This window comes from Brachycentrus maculatus, unplaced genomic scaffold, assembly GCF_059751285.1.
Source record: "Brachycentrus maculatus isolate JH-2025_06_01 unplaced genomic scaffold, ASM5975128v1 h1tg000153l, whole genome shotgun sequence".
NCBI lineage: Eukaryota > Metazoa > Arthropoda > Insecta > Trichoptera > Brachycentridae > Brachycentrus > Brachycentrus maculatus.
The window spans coordinates 871,888-891,098 of NW_028280906.1; the positions used below are offsets into that span (position 1 = coordinate 871,888).

General features: G+C 32.5%; 1 protein-coding gene across 1 annotated transcript in view; it reads right to left on the reverse strand.

Annotated features, from left to right (window-relative positions):
* Clk (circadian locomoter output cycles kaput protein Clock) overlaps nt 1-18,930 on the reverse strand; it is a 37,590-nt gene extending 18,660 nt beyond the window's left edge. The window contains exons 1-3 of the mRNA XM_088261380.1: nt 18,306-18,930; nt 2,155-2,303; nt 1,562-1,743 (exon numbers count right to left, since the gene is read on the reverse strand). Of these exons, the coding sequence (XP_088117506.1) occupies nt 1,562-1,743; nt 2,155-2,303; nt 18,306-18,394 (420 nt within the window). The 5' untranslated portion in view covers nt 18,395-18,930. The remainder of the gene's footprint in view (nt 1-1,561; nt 1,744-2,154; nt 2,304-18,305) is intronic.
* Nucleotides 18,931-19,211: the final 281 nt, after the last annotated feature.

The following is a 19,211-nucleotide window of genomic DNA, read 5'->3' on the forward strand; positions in this document are numbered from 1 at the left end:
ATTCCCATGAAAACGTGAACACATTGTTTATAGGCTAGATCATCAGAAAACGCTAAAATTGTCAGAGGGGGTAGAAATCGCCAATCGCGGAAAAATATAGCCAAAACACGATACAGTTACAAAAGGAAACCTCACATCGTTTTCATTCTTGTTTATGATCAAAGCAAACAAAATTCAAATTTGGCGGTAAAGGTGGGGAATTTTGCCGTGAATAGAGATGGAAAAAAAATTCTCCAACAAAATTTATTTGAAAGGATTCATTCCGTTTCAGTTTAATTTTAGATGTTGTGCGTGTCGCTTTGAAAAGATGAAGGGATCTGCGTAATTTATTTTTATTTTAATTTTATGGTTTATGCTTGGGTGTTATATTGCGTTATGTTGTCTGTATATGTCGTGTGAGTTTGTTAGGGCTGCTTTTAGATTGTTCGGTAGGTTTGTGTCAGAAAAAAATGAGCTACCCGTGAAAGGGTTCAGCCAGCTGAATCTTTGCTGAAAATGCTTTGAAACGGCTCTGTCGCGTCTGTCTGCTGTGCTGGTAGCGGCCATGAAAGCGTCTGCGTATCAGGTACCGTCGGGTTATAGTACTCGGTTCTAGCTTACTAACAGATCTAAATAGTTACTAATCCCTAAAACTGTGATAGTTTTCCAAATTAGTATTTATTTGGATTGTGGGTGACAGGGATATTAAAAGTTATTACCATAAATGTGGAGGTCCTCACCAAAAAGTTACATTTCCAATATTGCAAAAATACTTTAAATGCAAATCCGTTCTGTTTACTGTATTCTATCGAATTATTAATTAAAGTTGCGACAAAACGTGACCAATCCTGTGTTAAACCAATATGAAATCATTGAATCTCTCCAAAACGTAACAATTTTTCAAGCTAGAATTCCTAATTACTTAAAATCATTTATAATGGAAATGTAACGTTTTGGTGAGGACCTCCACAAATGTTAATTTATAGTTATTCAGGGCACGACTGTGTGCTTTTTCCTAATTTCGATACTTCATTGCTAATATTTTGTTTTGCAAGTGTGGGTCCGACGGGAAGCCAGAGCTTCTTAGAACGGGAATGTGACGGAAAACTTTCAATACCATGTTATGATCGTTTTTTAAATTTTAATAAATGAACTAAAACATTATCATCACTTTTGACTTCAAACATAATATGTTTAAGTTTAACAGTTTATTAAAATATAATATAATATTTCTATGTACGTTTTTTTTTTCGGGTTTAAAATCGCTAATTTTTATATGTGTTTATACATTTGCATCATCTTGCAATTTTATAATCAGGGTCTCGATAAACATTCCTTCGATTTGCGATCCATTTTTGTATTTATCCGAATCTAATACCGTGCGGTACCATTGTCGGTGTTGGTAAAAGTATGTACAAGTATGATTCATAACACTTACCAATATTACCTGGAACAAAATATGCAACAAGAGTATGATGATTGCGTGGCGCATATTGTATTTTGTGGAATCAACGGTATGATGAATAACCCCGACGCAAACTGATACGCTTTCGTGTGACTGAAGAAGAAAATAAGTACAAACCGATAGATGGCCAAGAAGAGGGGTGATGTTATCTGAGGCGTAGTATATTAGTCCTTCCTGAGATATCACCATGATAAAACCATCGAGAGCTTCTAGAACCAAGTGCGTGAATTCTTCATTTGAAAGGAAAGACGGTTTCCAATCCCCTCTTATACCATTTGATGCCGATTGTACGGAAGCTTCTGGAGAAGAAACATTAAACATAAAATAATGATTAATTCTACAATTGAATCTGAAGTCATTTTTCACAAGACTGTGAGGAGGAGAGGAGCAATGCGCCCGATGTTGGAATTTCATTTCACCACTTCGGTTACTGACTGGCCAGCTGGCTACGTTTTCACAAATGCGTAGAGTATGCATACGTATAATATCTGTTTGCTATTATACATTATCACTCTGTATTACATATTTGAGAAAGATGTGCATTTTTTCTAGACACATTAGCAGCGCCTAAGTAACATAATCTAATACGAATGCTTACGGGTTTGCAACGCCGTGTGCCTTATAAGTGGCGGAAATTTATCATTCATCGTCCTAACAAGTCCTCAAATGTTTTCCATTAATATTTCTATATACATTTTCCTTCAACTTACCATTATGATTCTTGAGAAACGAAATAGTAGTCTTCAGGATGGAAGACTTGTCCATTTTACGATTATTTATGCAGACCAGAGAATTCAACTCGTTCACCAACGTGTTGAACTGGTCCCTTCTTCTCTTCTCACTGAGATTCCTGGTTTTTCTGTAGAAAAATTGTACACAAAGCTCTTTTACATAATTTTTTTATTAATATAAGTATAAACGATAGAGGAGATTACATAAGTTTTAGTATAAAACATTTTAACGGCTGCTTTTGAATTATTTGAAGATATTATGATCGATATTACGATTGCTTTTTTCCTACCTAGCAGCTAAGTATATCAACGTAAATTATAATTGGAATAAATTGTTGTGAGACAGAGTAAAACAGCAAATGGAAAATAAATCATTTATTTGTTAGAAACACAGTTTGGTTGATAGGCGCTCATCCTAAGAAGTGAGGCTCGTAAAAGTAAAGAGACGTTAAGGCGACCTATATCTCAAATCGTGAGACCTTCTCATTCGTCTGATGCTGTTTGGTGCTAACAAGATCTAACCGGAGGTTGCCGAAATATGGGTCTACATATAGCTCACTCCTTTCAAGAACGTTATAAATCAAAAATCGTCAATTTTCAGTTGTGCATGTTTTCGGAATGCCCAGAAAATGTACAATATCCAAGAGGCATATTTTTAACTTAATATTTACCCGCTACACGACAGAAAGTGTTGTTTTTGCATTTTGAAGAAAAGGTTTTGTTTAATTTTTTTTAAGTTTACAAAATATTTTTCAAATGGAGAAAAAATATTCAGGTTTACCTCAAAAGATCTATTGCACAGTTGCAAGTTCAACAACTGGCTTGATATTTATTTTTAAAACATTGTATTATATTTTTAAACTTTAAAAACGTTCTCTTGAAAAATTTAGTTTTTTTGATTTACGACGTTCTTGAAAGGAGTGAGCGATATATCCTCCATAATTTGTTCGAAGTTACAACATTTTGAGTGTGTCCAAATACTTGTTCACATATCGCTCACTCCTTTCAAGAACGTCATGAATTAAAAATCGTCAATTTACAGTTGTGCATGTTTTCGGAATGCCCAGAAAATGTGCAATATCCCAGCAAAAAATGCATATTTTTAACTTAATATTTACCCGCTACAGGGCAGAAAATGTTTGTGCATTTTGTCGAAAAGGTATTGTTTAACTATTTTTTTAAATATACTAAATACTTTTCTAATGGAGAAAAAACCTTCCGGTTTTACCTAAAAAGATCTGTTGCACAGAAAACGTTCAATAAGTGGCTTGATATTTATTTTTAAAACATTGTAATATATTTTAAACTCTTAAAACGTTCTCCTGAAAAATCAAGTTTTTTATTTATGACGTTCTTGAAAGGAGTGAGCGATATATCCTCAATAATTTGTTCCAAGTTACAACATTTTGAGTGTGTCCAAATACTTATTCACATATCTGGATTATCTTTAATTATATATTTTTTTGACATCTCAACATAGATGAAGAAGGCTAGGCATTTATATACATATGTATATATATATATATATATATATATAATATATATATATATATATATATATATATATATATATATATATATATATATATATATATATATATATATGTATATATATATATATATATATATATATATATATATATATATATATATATATATATATATATATGTATATATGTATATATATATATATATATATATATATATATATATATATATATATATATATATACTTATATATATATCTAAGTACATAAGTAGTACCTAGCTTACTTTACTACCTACCTCTACTGCCTACACTCAATAATTATCTGTGCATGCCACTAAGTTCAGTTGATATTAAATAAATATTAGACTGAAAAATCACTAATACTTATTTTGATCCTCTTGGGAATCGACTCGCAACCTCCAGTATTGTAGCCTAGCGCGCTAATCACTACACTATGGTGGCTGCAAAATGAAGATTAGAGTTTATGTAAGTGAGCGAATAATAATGCAAATTGAAAAGTTTAAAAGTAAAAAAAAAAATGACAAATTACAGACCGATCCTTTTAATCAAATCTCTTAACAAAGTTATTTTTATCTCTCACGTTTTAAGTGGGCGTTTGGGGACCTAAACTCCCACCCACTCTTAAAAATGAAGAAATATTTTACGTAAAAAGGTAAAGGATTTTTCATAAAAAGGTATAGGAATTACATAAACTACCCTGAGATGAACTGCGTTTGACATGGGACGTCCTTTCATTAATAATAATAATTTTGCGGGATAGGTTCCCTCATCGCAAACACGTTTCCGAATTAGAAGATTGAAATTGTCAAATTCAATCAGACAAAAAAATGCTCGTGCATCACCGGACACGTGACTCAAAAGACACGTGAGTGAGACACGTTAAGAATAAGAGAGATTCAATGTGAGAGACAGAGAGAGAGAGCATCGCAAAAGAAATACAACAGAACTAAAATTGCATAAAAATATCATGTTTATTTAATATTTACCACTGTCATTGATTGATGTTTCAATTGGTAATACTAATATTAATGATTTATGATAACTAAAATATGAGTTTTGTTAATAATTCGTTGGGTTTGTTAAAACGATAAATATTACAGACGCTATATATGAACAGTGAGGTTCACAACGCGTTGTACCTCACGGTTCATATAAGTGTCTGACGTTTACATCTAAAACGCGCGCATGCAAGGCAATATCTATCTATCTTCTCTTTCATGTTACGTAATGTGCCTAATAATCTTGAAGCGTCGTCGAAATATCACTCTTAATTCTCGTCGAATTCTGGATTACCGAATCACCGCCTAGTAAGTTTCACTTCAACAATATCGTATACTCGAAAATCAAAAAATCGACAAGAAAAATAAACCATAAACTATTTGAACTTTAATTTACACCCAGTGTCGCATAGGGTACTGCATTGCACTGTTATCGTGATCGTCAATGGCGTGATGGTAGCAATCAGTCAGGTAAATGTTAAGAGTGCAGAATCACTAATATTTCTGTTGACTCCTCCGGAATCGATCCTCCATCGCGCTTGTTAAATGCGTCTTCACTGCGTAGGCAGACATAAATCATAAAAATGAAGGTATCGAACACTCAAAAGCAGAAATTAATATCATAACTCATTTTATTTGTTTCACACATTTCTTCGCTTATTGAAATCGTTAACTTTTTTCCAATCAAAATTTGTGTATAAAACTGCGAACGTACTATTGGCAACTGCTTTCGCCATGTGCGGATAGATGGCGTAACAATCGTTTCTAACGCGTATGGTAAAGTGCGTCTTGAAATGTGCCTAAAAAACGTGACGCTTCTCTGAAATTTCTCTCTCCATTCTCGTCCGAATGTCGAAGTTCACTTTAAAAATGTGTCGCGATTACAGATATAGATTTGTTGTAACGCCAACTACTGGTATGGGAAATGTGTTTCAAATCATTAGGAAACAAATGTTACAGTTCAAAATATTTGAAAAATAAACCAACACTTTCCGATAGGCTGTGGGTGAATTTCAGCATAATGTTTGGGATATGTGTATAATAATTGCAATATATTTTTTTAATCTTTTACAAACTCTATTAACTTGTGTAACGGCCATTCCGCCCGTTATTAAACATCCATATTGCATTAATGCTTAAATACTTCATCAGTTCCTTAACTGATAGCGCTTCAATCAGCCATACTTCACACACGAATTTAAAACCTTACCCATATGTGAAAGGTTCTAAGACCATTGTATACATGTATATACGAGTACAGGTTTCACGAATTAGGCCTTAATTGAGGTTTAAACGTGTTTTTACCATAAGTCCTGTTTAGTATATAGAAACACGTCTAATTTATTTATAGATTTGGCGTTTAATTTGTAGAACTTTATTTTAATTTATGTATTAAATGTTAAAAATCAAACACCAATTTTTTGAGACTACTTAGTTGTATTTTATTGTTAAAAAACACATAAAAAATACATTTTGTGACAATTGTTTCGCCTAGTTATAGCATTTTCAAACGAATGTATTCGTATGTTACATTCGTTTGAAAATTGTAACAAAATTGATTTTTAATGTTTTTTTATAACAATAAAATACAACTTAGTAGACTCAAAAGATCAGTGTTTGATGTAACATTTATTACATAAAGTATGTTATTTATTTTAAGCTAATAAACTAGCATCTAGATCAGAGGTTCCCAGCCCTGTGCCCGCGGACACCATGGCGCCCGCGGAACGATTGTATGTGCCCGACAAGACAGAATTTTTTCAGAAACATTATTTAAAAATGTGAATTATTTTTTTGTTAGTTTAAAATTGTGAGTGCCTAGATTTATTAAATACGTTCGTATGTTTGCGATATTGTATGTATGAGTGGTTTCTTTGCTGACAATACTTAAACATACGTCGATCAAAAATAGGTTCCCCCGCCACCCTACCGATAATATAAAATGTGCTCTAGAGTTGTGCTCCAAAAAGGTTGGGAAACCCTGATCTAGATTCTAAGTGCTAACCAAAATATATAGACAAAATACCGAGGGCCATTTAAAAAAAAAAAAAAAAACTTCCAGCTGTGGTTTTAGCAAACCACTCAAATTGTATTTATCGTTAGTTTGTTCTCCTTTATTTATTTGCTAAGTTTTCACAGTAATATTTCTTTCGTGTATCTGCCAATCTCTACCCATCTGTTAATCTATTTAATTAAAAGCTCGCAATATTTCATATTTTAAGTACACATTATATATTAAAAATAACAGGTTGTGGGAGTAGGAAACGTGTTCGGGCAACTATGTTTGTTTTCGATCGGAGAATAATTCTAGAGAGGGTGGGGTTTATATAGGGTGTTTTTTTAGAGATTTAGTTTTCAAAATGGCAACATGTTACTACAGACTGTTGACTCGACAATTGACAATTGATTTGTAGTCAGTACGTTTTGCCATTTCACCATGAATAGACTGAATGACCATTATGCGTTTCGTAGATTCGGTGAATGGGCCAAGAAAAATATTCAACTTGATCCTCTTTTCTAATGCAAAATTTCGTTCACCGATGAGGCACATTTTTGGTTAAATGGCGATGTCAGTAAGCAGAAATCGAAGTGGAGTAACCCCAGAAGCTTTTGTTGAGTCGCCCTTACATCCATTAAAAGTCACTGTTTGGTGTGCTTTATGGGCAGGTGGAATCATAGAAAGTTATGGTCAATGGAGGGCGCTACAGAACCACGATTACTGACTTCTTCGTACCTCAGTTGAATGGTATTTATGTGACAAAGCTGTGGTTTCAACAAGATGGCGCTATCAATTTATTGAGGGAAATTTGAATTTGTTTCCCTTAAAAAAATACCCTATATTATTGGGGATGACTAGAAGAATTGTGCATTAATATGCATTCAACTCATGATCCATCGATTAACTGATGCTTCTTTATTAATAGAATAATAAAGAATTCTATACAAATTAAATATGATCAAGCATAATGGGGTGTATAATTGAATTATTTTCATTAATTGATTCGGCAGTCGCTTTGTGTTAAAATATATCTGTTTTTAATTTATTTACATAGTATTACATAGTATGGTTAATTTTTACATAGTATGGTTAATACCACTATTTCTTCAAATCTATTGTGACATGTGTTTTGATGCATTCCACATAATTTTCAAATGCCGTAAATACGGTAAACACCGTAAATAACAAACGGCGTTTAAAAATGAGTTGTGTCACAGTAAATTTTAAGAAATAGTGGTATTTACTAGGTAAAACTTAAATTTATTTATTTATTTAGCTTTAGGTGACGTCTGCAAGCCTTTGAGGTTCATTTCGCTCACTCCTTTCAACAACGTCATACATCAAAAATCGTTAATTTTCAGTTGTGCATGTTTTCGGAATACCCATAATGTACTACAATATATCCCAGCAAAAGCGGCATATTTTTAACTTAATATTTACCCGCTACAGGGCAGATAGTGTTGTTGCATTATGAAGAAAAGGTACCTATTGTTAATTTTTTTTTTTAAATATACTAAGTATTTTTTAAATGGAGAAAAAACATTCATGTCTTACCTAAAAAGATCTGTTGCACAGTAAAAAGTTCAATAAGTGGCTTGGTATTTATTTTTAATACATTTTATTATATTTTTAAACCAACTGAAAAATCAAGTTTTTTTATATATGACGTTGAAATGAGTGAGGGATATATCATGTTAAATTTAAATAAAGTTATATTAAATACAATTAAAGAATGAACATACGAGCAGAACATGGAAACGAATTGAATAATTCAACGGTCTACAAATGGTACTACATATACAATCCATTTTCAATAATTCTTCAACAAAAATTAAAAACGCATGCTTATGGTATATTCTCGACAAGAAGTGAAGAGGAATGAAATAAATGAAAGATACATGACAATGTGTCCAATATACTTTAATACAATTAAATATCTTCTTCTAAACCCATATTAGCACCCAATTGTGCTTAGGGAACTGCATCACATCAACGCGGTGTTATCTTGATCGTTGATTGCATAACGGCAAGGTGATCAGTTCTAAGCTCCTTGTGCCATGAATATAATGGCATAAATATGTAACTATTTATTTTTATTTGTTTAATATATAGTTACAAAAAATATTACAATTTCATTCATTAACTACGTAGACATTAACCTATAAAATATTTTATACTAGTTAAGACACTAAGCTCTTGTGGTCGGAGAGGTTACACTCAATATTTATTGTTTATTATAAATATTCTTCTTCTTCTTCACGTCACGCCATCGCTTTTGAGGTCTTCCAGGTTGTCTTCCAGGTTGTTGTCTTGAGTTCTTCCGTCTGGGTTCTCTTGAAGAGCAATTCGAGCCAGACGATTGGCATGGGCATTCCTGAAACGTCTTCGCTGTCTTCCTCATCTGACAACATATTTCCTCCGTACTGCACGTTTTCCTGATTTCCGTGTTCCTTATTCAGTCTCTGAACATGTTTCCGGTTATCCTCAATGTCCTCATTTCTCAAGTTCTTAGAAGAGATTTGGTTCTCGCTGTGTCTGCTCTGGTCTCTATCCCATATGTGGCAATCGGTCTTACACACGTCTTATTTGTTTGTTACTTATAATAATTGTAAATATATTTGTAATAATAAATGAGGAAAATTTGGCAACCTCAAGTATTTCAAATGCTTGAAAATGGCCAGGTGAAGTGGCATGATGGCTAGCTAGTTACTTAGTTGGTAAATTTATAATATTGTACAAATATATTTTTCATAAATTATATTAAGTTGATAACTTGCTTAATTTTGTCGATTATTCTTTACTTATGGTACAATAATTATCGCGTTATTGAAACAGAATTTTTCTAATTAAGTATATTCTCAAAACATTCTTTATGCGTGACGTGCGTCAGCGTTACGATTAAAATAATAAAACAGTATCAGTTTTATTTCAGAGAAATATTTTCAACGTCATAATTCATTTTAGATTTGAAAAAATAATTTTCAAAACGAAAATTATTTATTTACGGCATTGTTGCCAGAACAAACCTAAGAAGACAGATAAATAAATTTTGTCATCTCAACAAAGATGAAGAAGAACATAGAAGTCTAAGTATCTACAGGGCTCGTAGGCTGGTTAAGTGATCACTGTACGCACGTGTAACATTCACCATTCTACCCATGATTGACAACCACACTACTCTATTTTTGTAAATTCTATATATATATACTGCTCGAATTCGAAACTAAGTGCTTGAATTCTATATAACTAGAGACATCTATGGTGAGATAAAAGAAGCTTTTTATTGAGCAGTTACTCTTTTAGTTGTCCAAGTTTTGTTTTCTTTAAGACATTAAGTGGAGAAACCCAGTGAATTATAGAAATTTGTGAATAATTATCTGGACACCCACAAATATTGTGAATAGATGTTGTTGGAGGAACAGTGTTCCTTCAGTTGTTGGAGAAACAGTGTGTGGTCGGACACAAGAAGATCATTTAGCAATTCATGATGTTCTGAGATTACTTTGACGCTATCTGTACAGGTCATCAGGAGTCTTATGCATCGTACATGACCCTTAACTAGAATAGCTGTAATAAAAACACATTATATTATTTTTTTTGTTCCATATTCAGGAAGGTTACGATGTTTTCTTTTATTCTCCTCATCATATTTTCACGGAAGTCTACAATAACGACCTGGTTCCAACTCTTATGTATGGAAGTTAATAACGGAGTTGCCAAAAGAACGACGAAAGCAGACGAATTCGAAATGCGATCCCTCAGACGAATGTGCGTCAAATAATGTATGATAGATATTCGAATGGTGAAATAAGAAAAGAATGCAAAGCTACCAATAAAACATTATCGATAAAATTTAGAAAGATGTGTTCAGATGGTTCGGACATGTGGAACGAATGAGTGAGGAAAGAGCGGTAAAACAAATTTTTGAGGCGATTGTAGTAGGAAATAAACGCAGAGGAAGGCCGAGGAAAACCCGGAACGATCAGATATGTCAAATACTTGAAAGCATTCATGTCAGAAGTCGAAATGATCGGCGGGTTTATATTATAAGATATGATTATATGTATTAAATGAGGAGATGTATGAATATGGAGGAGGGGAACGTTTGCAAATACAGAGTAGTGGGGCATTCTATTCTCTGGCTACCCCTGCGGTGAAGAACAGTGATGGTTATTTACTTAGGTAGTTTATATTTCTAAATCTTATATATCAGGGAATATTAATGCCTTTTTCAGTTTCGTATTTCCATATATCGAATTCACCATCTCTTTATATTCGCTTATTCTAGGTCCCATGTCACAATGTTTAATGACTTCTTAGCATATATTACTTATACACACAGTACAGTCAACGTAAGTCTCATGGTTTGGTAACGTAATACGTTGTATTTCCCTCTATCTGCGATTACTGGACGGGTCAGAGTTTTATGGTTAAATTATAATGTTTTTCACTCTCCCAGCCTAGTTATACACGTTACGAATAAAGGGGATATTCGCAAAGACAAAACTCATCGCAGGCCAACCGCCGAAGAGGTAACATGTCTTTCCACGCCCGATTTTTTTGTTTAAAGAATGTATATGGAATATTTTTTGTAATTTATAAAATATATAGATTTATATATATATATATATATATATATATATATATATATATATATATATATATATATATATATATATATATATATATATATATATATATATATATATATATATATATATATATCTATATATTTTATAATGAAAAAAATTATATTGAAAAAAAAAAGAGGTATTGAAAGCTAAGCTATATATATATATATATATATATATATATATATATATATATATATATATATATATATATATATATATGTATATATATATATATATATATATATATATATATATATATATATATATATATATATATATATATATATATATAGCTTAGCTTTCAATACCTCTTTTTTTTTTCAAAACCATATATTTCTTTCGGAGAAAAACTTATTTTTTCAATACAAAATCGGTGTTTTAAGAAAAAAATCAATTACGTAAAATGCTACCTGAGTTTAGGGAATATTAAGTTGCGGGCCATTGAATACTGGGCCATATAAATACATATATCGCTCACTCCTTTCAAGAACGTCATAAATCAAAAAACTTGATTTTTCAGGAGAACGTTTTTAAAGTTCAAACATAAAATACAATGTATTAAAAATAAATATCAAGCCACTTATTTAACATTTTACTGTGTAATAGATCTTTTTAGGTAAAACCTGAATATTTTTTCTCCATTTGAAAAATATTTAGTATATTTAAAAAAATAACACTTTCTGCCCTGTAGCGAGTAAATATTAAGTTAAAAATATGCCGCTTTTGCTGGGATATAGTACATTTTCTGGGCATTACGAAAACATGCACAACTCAAAATTGACAATTTTTGATTTATGACGTTCTTGAAAGGAGTGAGCGATATGGTGGTGATGTAGAAAAATTAGCGAAAGGGACTTGAGAGCATTCAAACATTTTCTCAGGCTTGCTTCAGCGCAAGCCTGAGACAGTGTCTATAAACATAAACCCACACACAACCTGTTTTGTAAAACGAAATAAGGGCAAGAAAAATAACATGACGTAAAAGATTAAGGAAATAAAATTTTCCATATGTAAAAATGTTATTTTTCGACGAGTAACGTCATGTAACGTAAGTAAAATTCATGATGTTTTCTGAAGGTTCTAAAACTTCTAGGAAATAAATATCACTCGCGCGGTGGGTGGTGCAAACATTGTATAAAATTTAAGATTTTTCTAGAATAAGTTTGAATCGACCAATAAAAAAAAATGGATTGAGATTTTTCCTAAAAGGTGTCCCTCACCAAATGATTGGAGATGTCCCTTATTAACAGGTTATCCTTGCATCCACTAGTGTTTACTCCATTACTTGTCATGTCTCAGCCATATATTTTCAGCATGAGAGTTAGTTTATATTGCTACTATTATATGTAAGTAAGTATCTTTGTTTTTTGTCCGCCTCCGTAGTGTTATGGTCAGCACGCTCGGCTACCGTTCTGGAGGTCCCGGATTCGATTCCCAAGGGGGGTAAAATAAATATAAGCGATTTTTTCACTGTAATATTTATTCAATATTACCATGGACTGGTACCTGAAGCGGAGGGCTGATCACCCTTCCTTCATGTGTAAACGATCAAGATAACACTGCGTTTATATGACACAGTGCCCTATGCACCATTGGGGTGCGGATAAGGGTTTTATTATATTTTTATTAAATATCTTTAGAATTCTCCACGCTAATGTGTGTACGACCTAAGCGATACCTATGCTATATCGCTTACTCCTATCAACAACGTCATATATCAAAAAACTTGATTTTTCAGGAGATCGTTTTTAAAGTTTAAAAACGTACTAAAATGTATTAAAAATAAATATCAAGTCACTTATTGAACTTTTTACTGTGCAACAGATCTTTTTAGGTTAAACCTGAAGGTTTTTTTCTCCATTTGAAAAATATTTAGTATATTTAAGAAAAATATTGAACAACACCTTTTCTTCAAAATGCAAAAATAACACTTTCTGCCAGGGCAGAAACTTAACTTAACATTTAACTTAACATTTACCCGCTACAGGTAGCGGGCAAATGTTAAGTTAAAAATATCCCGCTTTTGCTGGTATATAGTACATTTTCTGGGCATTCTGAAAACAAGCACAACTGAAAATCGTCGATTTTTGATATATGACGTTGTTGAAAGGAGTGAGCGATATGTAAGATTTTAACCCTTTATTATTAACCCTCCCTTCGCGGTGTTGTGTACATTGCTTCTAATAACCATCAATAAATATAAATATAATAAATAGAAGAATTTAGGTATTCCTCCATAACATATGTACGCATTGATTAAAAAAATAATATTTATAATAATCGGAATTTATCGGGTACATCGGAGGTATTTTGTGAATATCGGAAACAAATTCGCGTATAGACAGCGCGTGAAGAGTGTGCGGGTACCGCGGCACTATATTCGCATCTCACTATTGCATACTTGCACTGTGCAAGTGTGAGGAGCTCAAAGCTCAATGTTCTCTGGCTAGCGGCAGTACCTTTTGGGCTTCCGACAAGAGTGGACCTATGCTTGTTCCGTGAGCGTTGCCAGATGGTTTTTAATGCTTTCAGCAAATAAATCTAAATTATTATAATTTTTAACTTCATTTATAGTCAATGAAGTGGATTAGCTATGAACGTCCGTTTTTTTTCGATTTAAAATCGCTCATCTTTTATTGTGTTGTGACTACCCAACACCGGGACGCGCGTTTTTATTTTAGCACCGGAAGGGAAAGGTTAACGACTATTCGGTCATATCTATGCATTCTATCATCTTTATATCTACATTCTAACTTCTATTCTATTCTTCTCAATTAGGGTAGTAACCACTAAACTCCACGCTGTTTCCAAAGTGGAATAGTTGTTTAAAGTTGCCGATACGTTTGCTATCCGCCTCCATAGTTTAGTGGTTACCTCGTTTGGTTACCATGCTAGAGATCCCGGGTTCGATTTTCAGGGGGCGTCATAATAAATATAAGTGTTTTTCACTCTAATATTTATTTAATGCTACCCTAGACCAGAAGCGTAAGACCTTGTCTTCTTACAATTTACGTTGAACTTAACATCGCATCAGTTTGATGCAGTGCCCTAAGCACCACTGGGTGCGGAAAAGGGTGAGAAGAAGTTGCCATCGCGAATAGGTTAGCTCCCGCTAATATTTTAACAGCCATCACCATCGGGCTCTGTGAACATTGAAATAAGCCTTCGCAGTCTCTATATGGGGGTTGTAAAAAAAGTGGAGTTGGGTGATTCTAGATTGAGGTAGTTGAGCGTCCTTGCGCAGGTTCCACGGCTGTTATTGTCCTGATAACGACCGAAGATTTGCTCCCATTATGTGGATATCTGCTTAGGTAAATATTGCACTACCATATAGCCTTATTACATTCATATGGAAGGGTCCACCTCAGCGAATTTCTAGAGTACAGGGGATGCCGAACTGCACTTTCAGACAGATAGTGCTTTCATTTATACGTATTTTTATTAGTAATCATTGTTAAAAAGTAATCAATTCATATTATTTTTTGACATCTGAAACCAAAAATTATTTATTTATGGCATTGTTGCCAGAACAAACCTAAGAAGACAGATAAATACATTTTGTCATCTCAACAAAGATGAAGAAGGATGAAGAAGAGTGTAGAAGTCTAAGTATCTACAGGGCTCGTAGGCTGGTTAAGTGATCACTGTACGCACGTGTAACATTCACCAATTCTACCCATTATTCTATATATATGAACCAATTTAAAAACCTTGTTCTTGAATCACTAGAACTTCACTAAAGACATCTATTGGTGAGATGAAAAGAAGCTTTTTATTGAGCAGAAACTCTTATATTAGAATGTGAGGTCCGAATCCTGGATTTTAATCACACATGAGAAACGCCAGATAATATCATTTTCATTTTTATTATTTAAGCTCATAATTTGACAAGTTAATTTATTTACAACATTTTGAGGACACGCTCAAAATGTTGTAAGTAATCAATGCATTTATTTATTACTGTTATGGCGATAAAAGATATTCGAAAATGAAACCGAGCCTAGATTTTTAACGAAGCAATTTGGAAATTGATTTTTTTTTAATCATACTTATATTTTTTCTCAAGAAATTCTGCACGCGTTTAATCTTTTAGTTATTACGTCAAATTATTAAAATTATTACAAATTGATAATGTAACCCGGCATTGGGAATGGTTAAACAATATTGTTACAACTCGATAACGTAAGATGTGTAAGCGAATACGCTGAATGTTTTAAAAGTTAAATTAAATTAACATACGATTCATTGGCCGCTTTAAATAATTTAAATAAATAAATATTTGCATCGAGATCAGAATCGAATCAAAATAATCTGTCATTTTATTGGGAGAAAATGGAAATTCGGGTCCAGTGGCGAATTTGGTTTGAGGTGTTTGAAATGACGAGAATTCAGGAAAAATAATGTCTCCTATCAGGAGGTAAGAGATTTTAGGGATGAAGACAATATTGAAAGATCAAGCGCACTTGAATTTTAAAATGGATTTCTTTTGGCAGTCAAATTTCTTCAACAGGTATACAGGTTCTATAGTAGGTATATAGGTAGGCGTACTGTTTATTGAAGGTGAACTTAATAATCAACAAACTTAAATAATAGTTTTAGGTCTTAATAAAACTATGGGTACCTCGAATTGAGCTTGAAATAATACTTAATAATACTTAATGTGAACTTTGGTTTTGCATATCCTTGCAAATGAATGTTTGAGTATCTCAGGTTTCTGTGTTTTTTTTTAATTTTAGGTTCGATTTCAGATAAATGAAACAGTTTCCAATTCTTTTAGGGTGGATACTGAATACGAAAGAAGCAAACCATTTATCACAAAGAAGAAGATTGTAACCAACGCAAATGAAAAGGTTGACATTCTTTAAATTCAAGTGTAATTTTAAATTTTCCCAAACATTTGACACCCCGGAAAAATTGTTTTTGACATTTCCGGAAAATCTCCGTGGAGATTTCCAAAAATAATTGAACATGATTTATCACATGTGCCGAAAATGTGCCGTGTCAGTGTTTCTATTTTAGATGATTTAAGTATCCCCAGGATATCTCACCCGATTCATTCAGTTTATTGGTAGGAGAATAGTATCATTCATAGCTGAAACTAGATAAATAATAATAATATAATTGAAAGAAATGATAGATGAAAATTTATCGATGACATTAAACAATTTTACGCGCCTCAAGCCAGAAAGATGTATATTAATTTATTATAATATAATATTTTATGTTTGCGAACTCAGATTTTTTTAAGCACCTTTGTTTTCATTTTCCGAAAAGTCACTCTAATAGAAGACTTCTTCCAGTCACGTTTAATTTGTATACACCACAGTTCCATCAAACAACACAATTAATGTTTTTTTTTTTGAATTAATTAATTTGAATCCATTTTAATTATTTTTATTATAAAAACCGAATCAGGAATTATTTTGTTTTTGACAACATATTTTGTGTATTTAAATGATTATTTTCCATTTGGTTTAAAAATATCGTTAAAGAAATTATGCTATTTAAAATATATCAATTTTTACGTAGCTAAATTATATAAATTATTTCTGGTTTGTAATTGTTATATAGGGCAATTGTGTTTATTCAAATTACACAATTATTATTATTCAAAGTGATTTTTAGTGCTCTATGAACCACGCAATTGATCACATCATTATGCACGTGTCACGTGTGATGATTACCAGTTAAATATCAATTTGTAAAATTTACTTGAAAAAATGTAAACATAGGATTTTTGACTCTCTAGTTTAAATGTTTTATAAGTTACATAAATTGTCCATTAAGAAACATAGCAATTCCTTTAAAAAATAGAATAAGCAATCAATAAAACAAAAATAAGGTAAACCAGGAATTAAACCATTATTTTTTTAAATCTTTTTTTTTTGAAAATTAACAAAATATAGTCAGTCGGAGCAAGTTCTGGTGATCATTGAGGGTGAGGGTATAATCTTCCACATCTGGTCTTGGATTTTTCACGGGTCATTTTCGCCGAGTGAGCACTGGTTTAGTGAATCTTGATGCTGTTATTACTCCATTTCGGTTGACTCAAATAAGGCGTTTATCTTCAGCTTGATGAAGTCCTCTCCAATTGACGACGATAAACTTCTGGCGTTATTGTTTCGCCCGTTTTTAATAACTCGAAGTGAATGATACCTCGAATATCCCACCTTACGCACAAAATGAACCATTATAGTGTTTTTTGTTTGTTTACATTTATTGAAATCACAATTTATACATACTTATATTTTTTTGCAGAGACCCACCAAGCCACCTTGTGTGTCTTGTCGGTGGAGTTCTTTTTTAATACATTTTTATTGTTTTTAACGATTTTAACCCTATATAGACACAAAAAATAGAAAAAAATTAAGAATATAAACATTTTATAATTTTCATAAAATTAACTCTTGATCATACCCATTCCTTTATTTTGCCTTTGTTCCATGTTTTATTTTGACCTCTTAACATCCGTCGGCAACAAATTAAAAATGTTAATTTTGGCTTTGCTGTAGGATTTGGTGTTAGTTTGATTTTGAGAAAGTCCATTGTTTTTTCGCTTTACATAAATTTACGAAATTAACGCCCTTCATAAATTAACCACTTTTGGTCCACTGTCTTAAAGATGTTTCAAAAAACCTTTGACATGATAGTAAAAAAAAACTGCATACATATGCATTCAAGCGAACATTCACGCGCGCTTTTTCCTTAGCGGCGGACAGTTCGTGCGGCGTCCAAACATCCATCTTATGCAGTTTCCCAATCCGATTTGAATAAAACTGCACTGTAGACCAGGAAGATCCGAGTTCTTGGCTTAATATTTCAATGGTTCGAAGCGGACAGTACGCAAGCTGGTTTAAACCTGACCGTTTCAAAATAATGGTGTAATTCCTGGTATTTCTATATTACTGTTAAAAAATACGAAATGTGAGTGAAATTTTAATGCCAAATATTGGATTACTTGTTATAAAATTTAACAATTTAGCACTCACCTTTTTGCGTCATTATCTTCATCGTCCTCCAACATGTTGAGTAGATACTTGTCACCTTCCGTCGGTGGATTTTTTTGAGGCTTATTCATACGAAACGAATGCGAGCGCTTTATTTGCAGCTAACAGAATTTAGTAAAATTAAATTAATACGAAAATTTATCGAATACTTTAACTTAATACAAAAATTTAAAAATACCACAAATAGAACTAATATTTTGGACTAAATATTCAGACAGTACGATGTTATTTATTTAACGGAATAATGTACTGCACTAGTACGTAATGATAGATTAGAATTAATTATTATAAAATATTTAAAATCACTTCAACGCAAAGTTAATTGGATATCGCAATGTGCGCTACAAGTGTTTTCAGAGGAAAACTGTTGTTTCCAATATTCACCTTGGAAAATAAAATGCTTTATATTAGTGGAATTTTCACAATGTCCCACAACTAATAAGTGAGATGTTTATCTCGCAAGCTACTACCGATTTTCAATGATAAAAAAGCAATGTTTATATGTAATGTTTAAAAAAAATCTACTATGAGATAGACTGGCGGCAAAGCTAAACACAGGCGCTAGTGTCCGAACCGTACGTCAGCTTCTGTCGTACTGAGTGTGAGCGCCGAACGCTAGAATATGGGCTTCGTGTATTGTACTTACTGAGCGAGCAGGGCAAGCAGTATTCGCTGCACAGAGGGTATTGAACAAAAATTAACGGCCAAAATATTGTACAGTAGTCTCGATTATCCGATCTAAATCGGCCGCGGCAAGGTCGGATAAGCGAAAATGATAAAAACGACATTGAAAATGTGTTAATTTTATTTGCACATCGAAAACTTTTCAAATATGTACATGTAACATTACTGAATGTAACGAACTAAAACATCAACATGCACTTACGG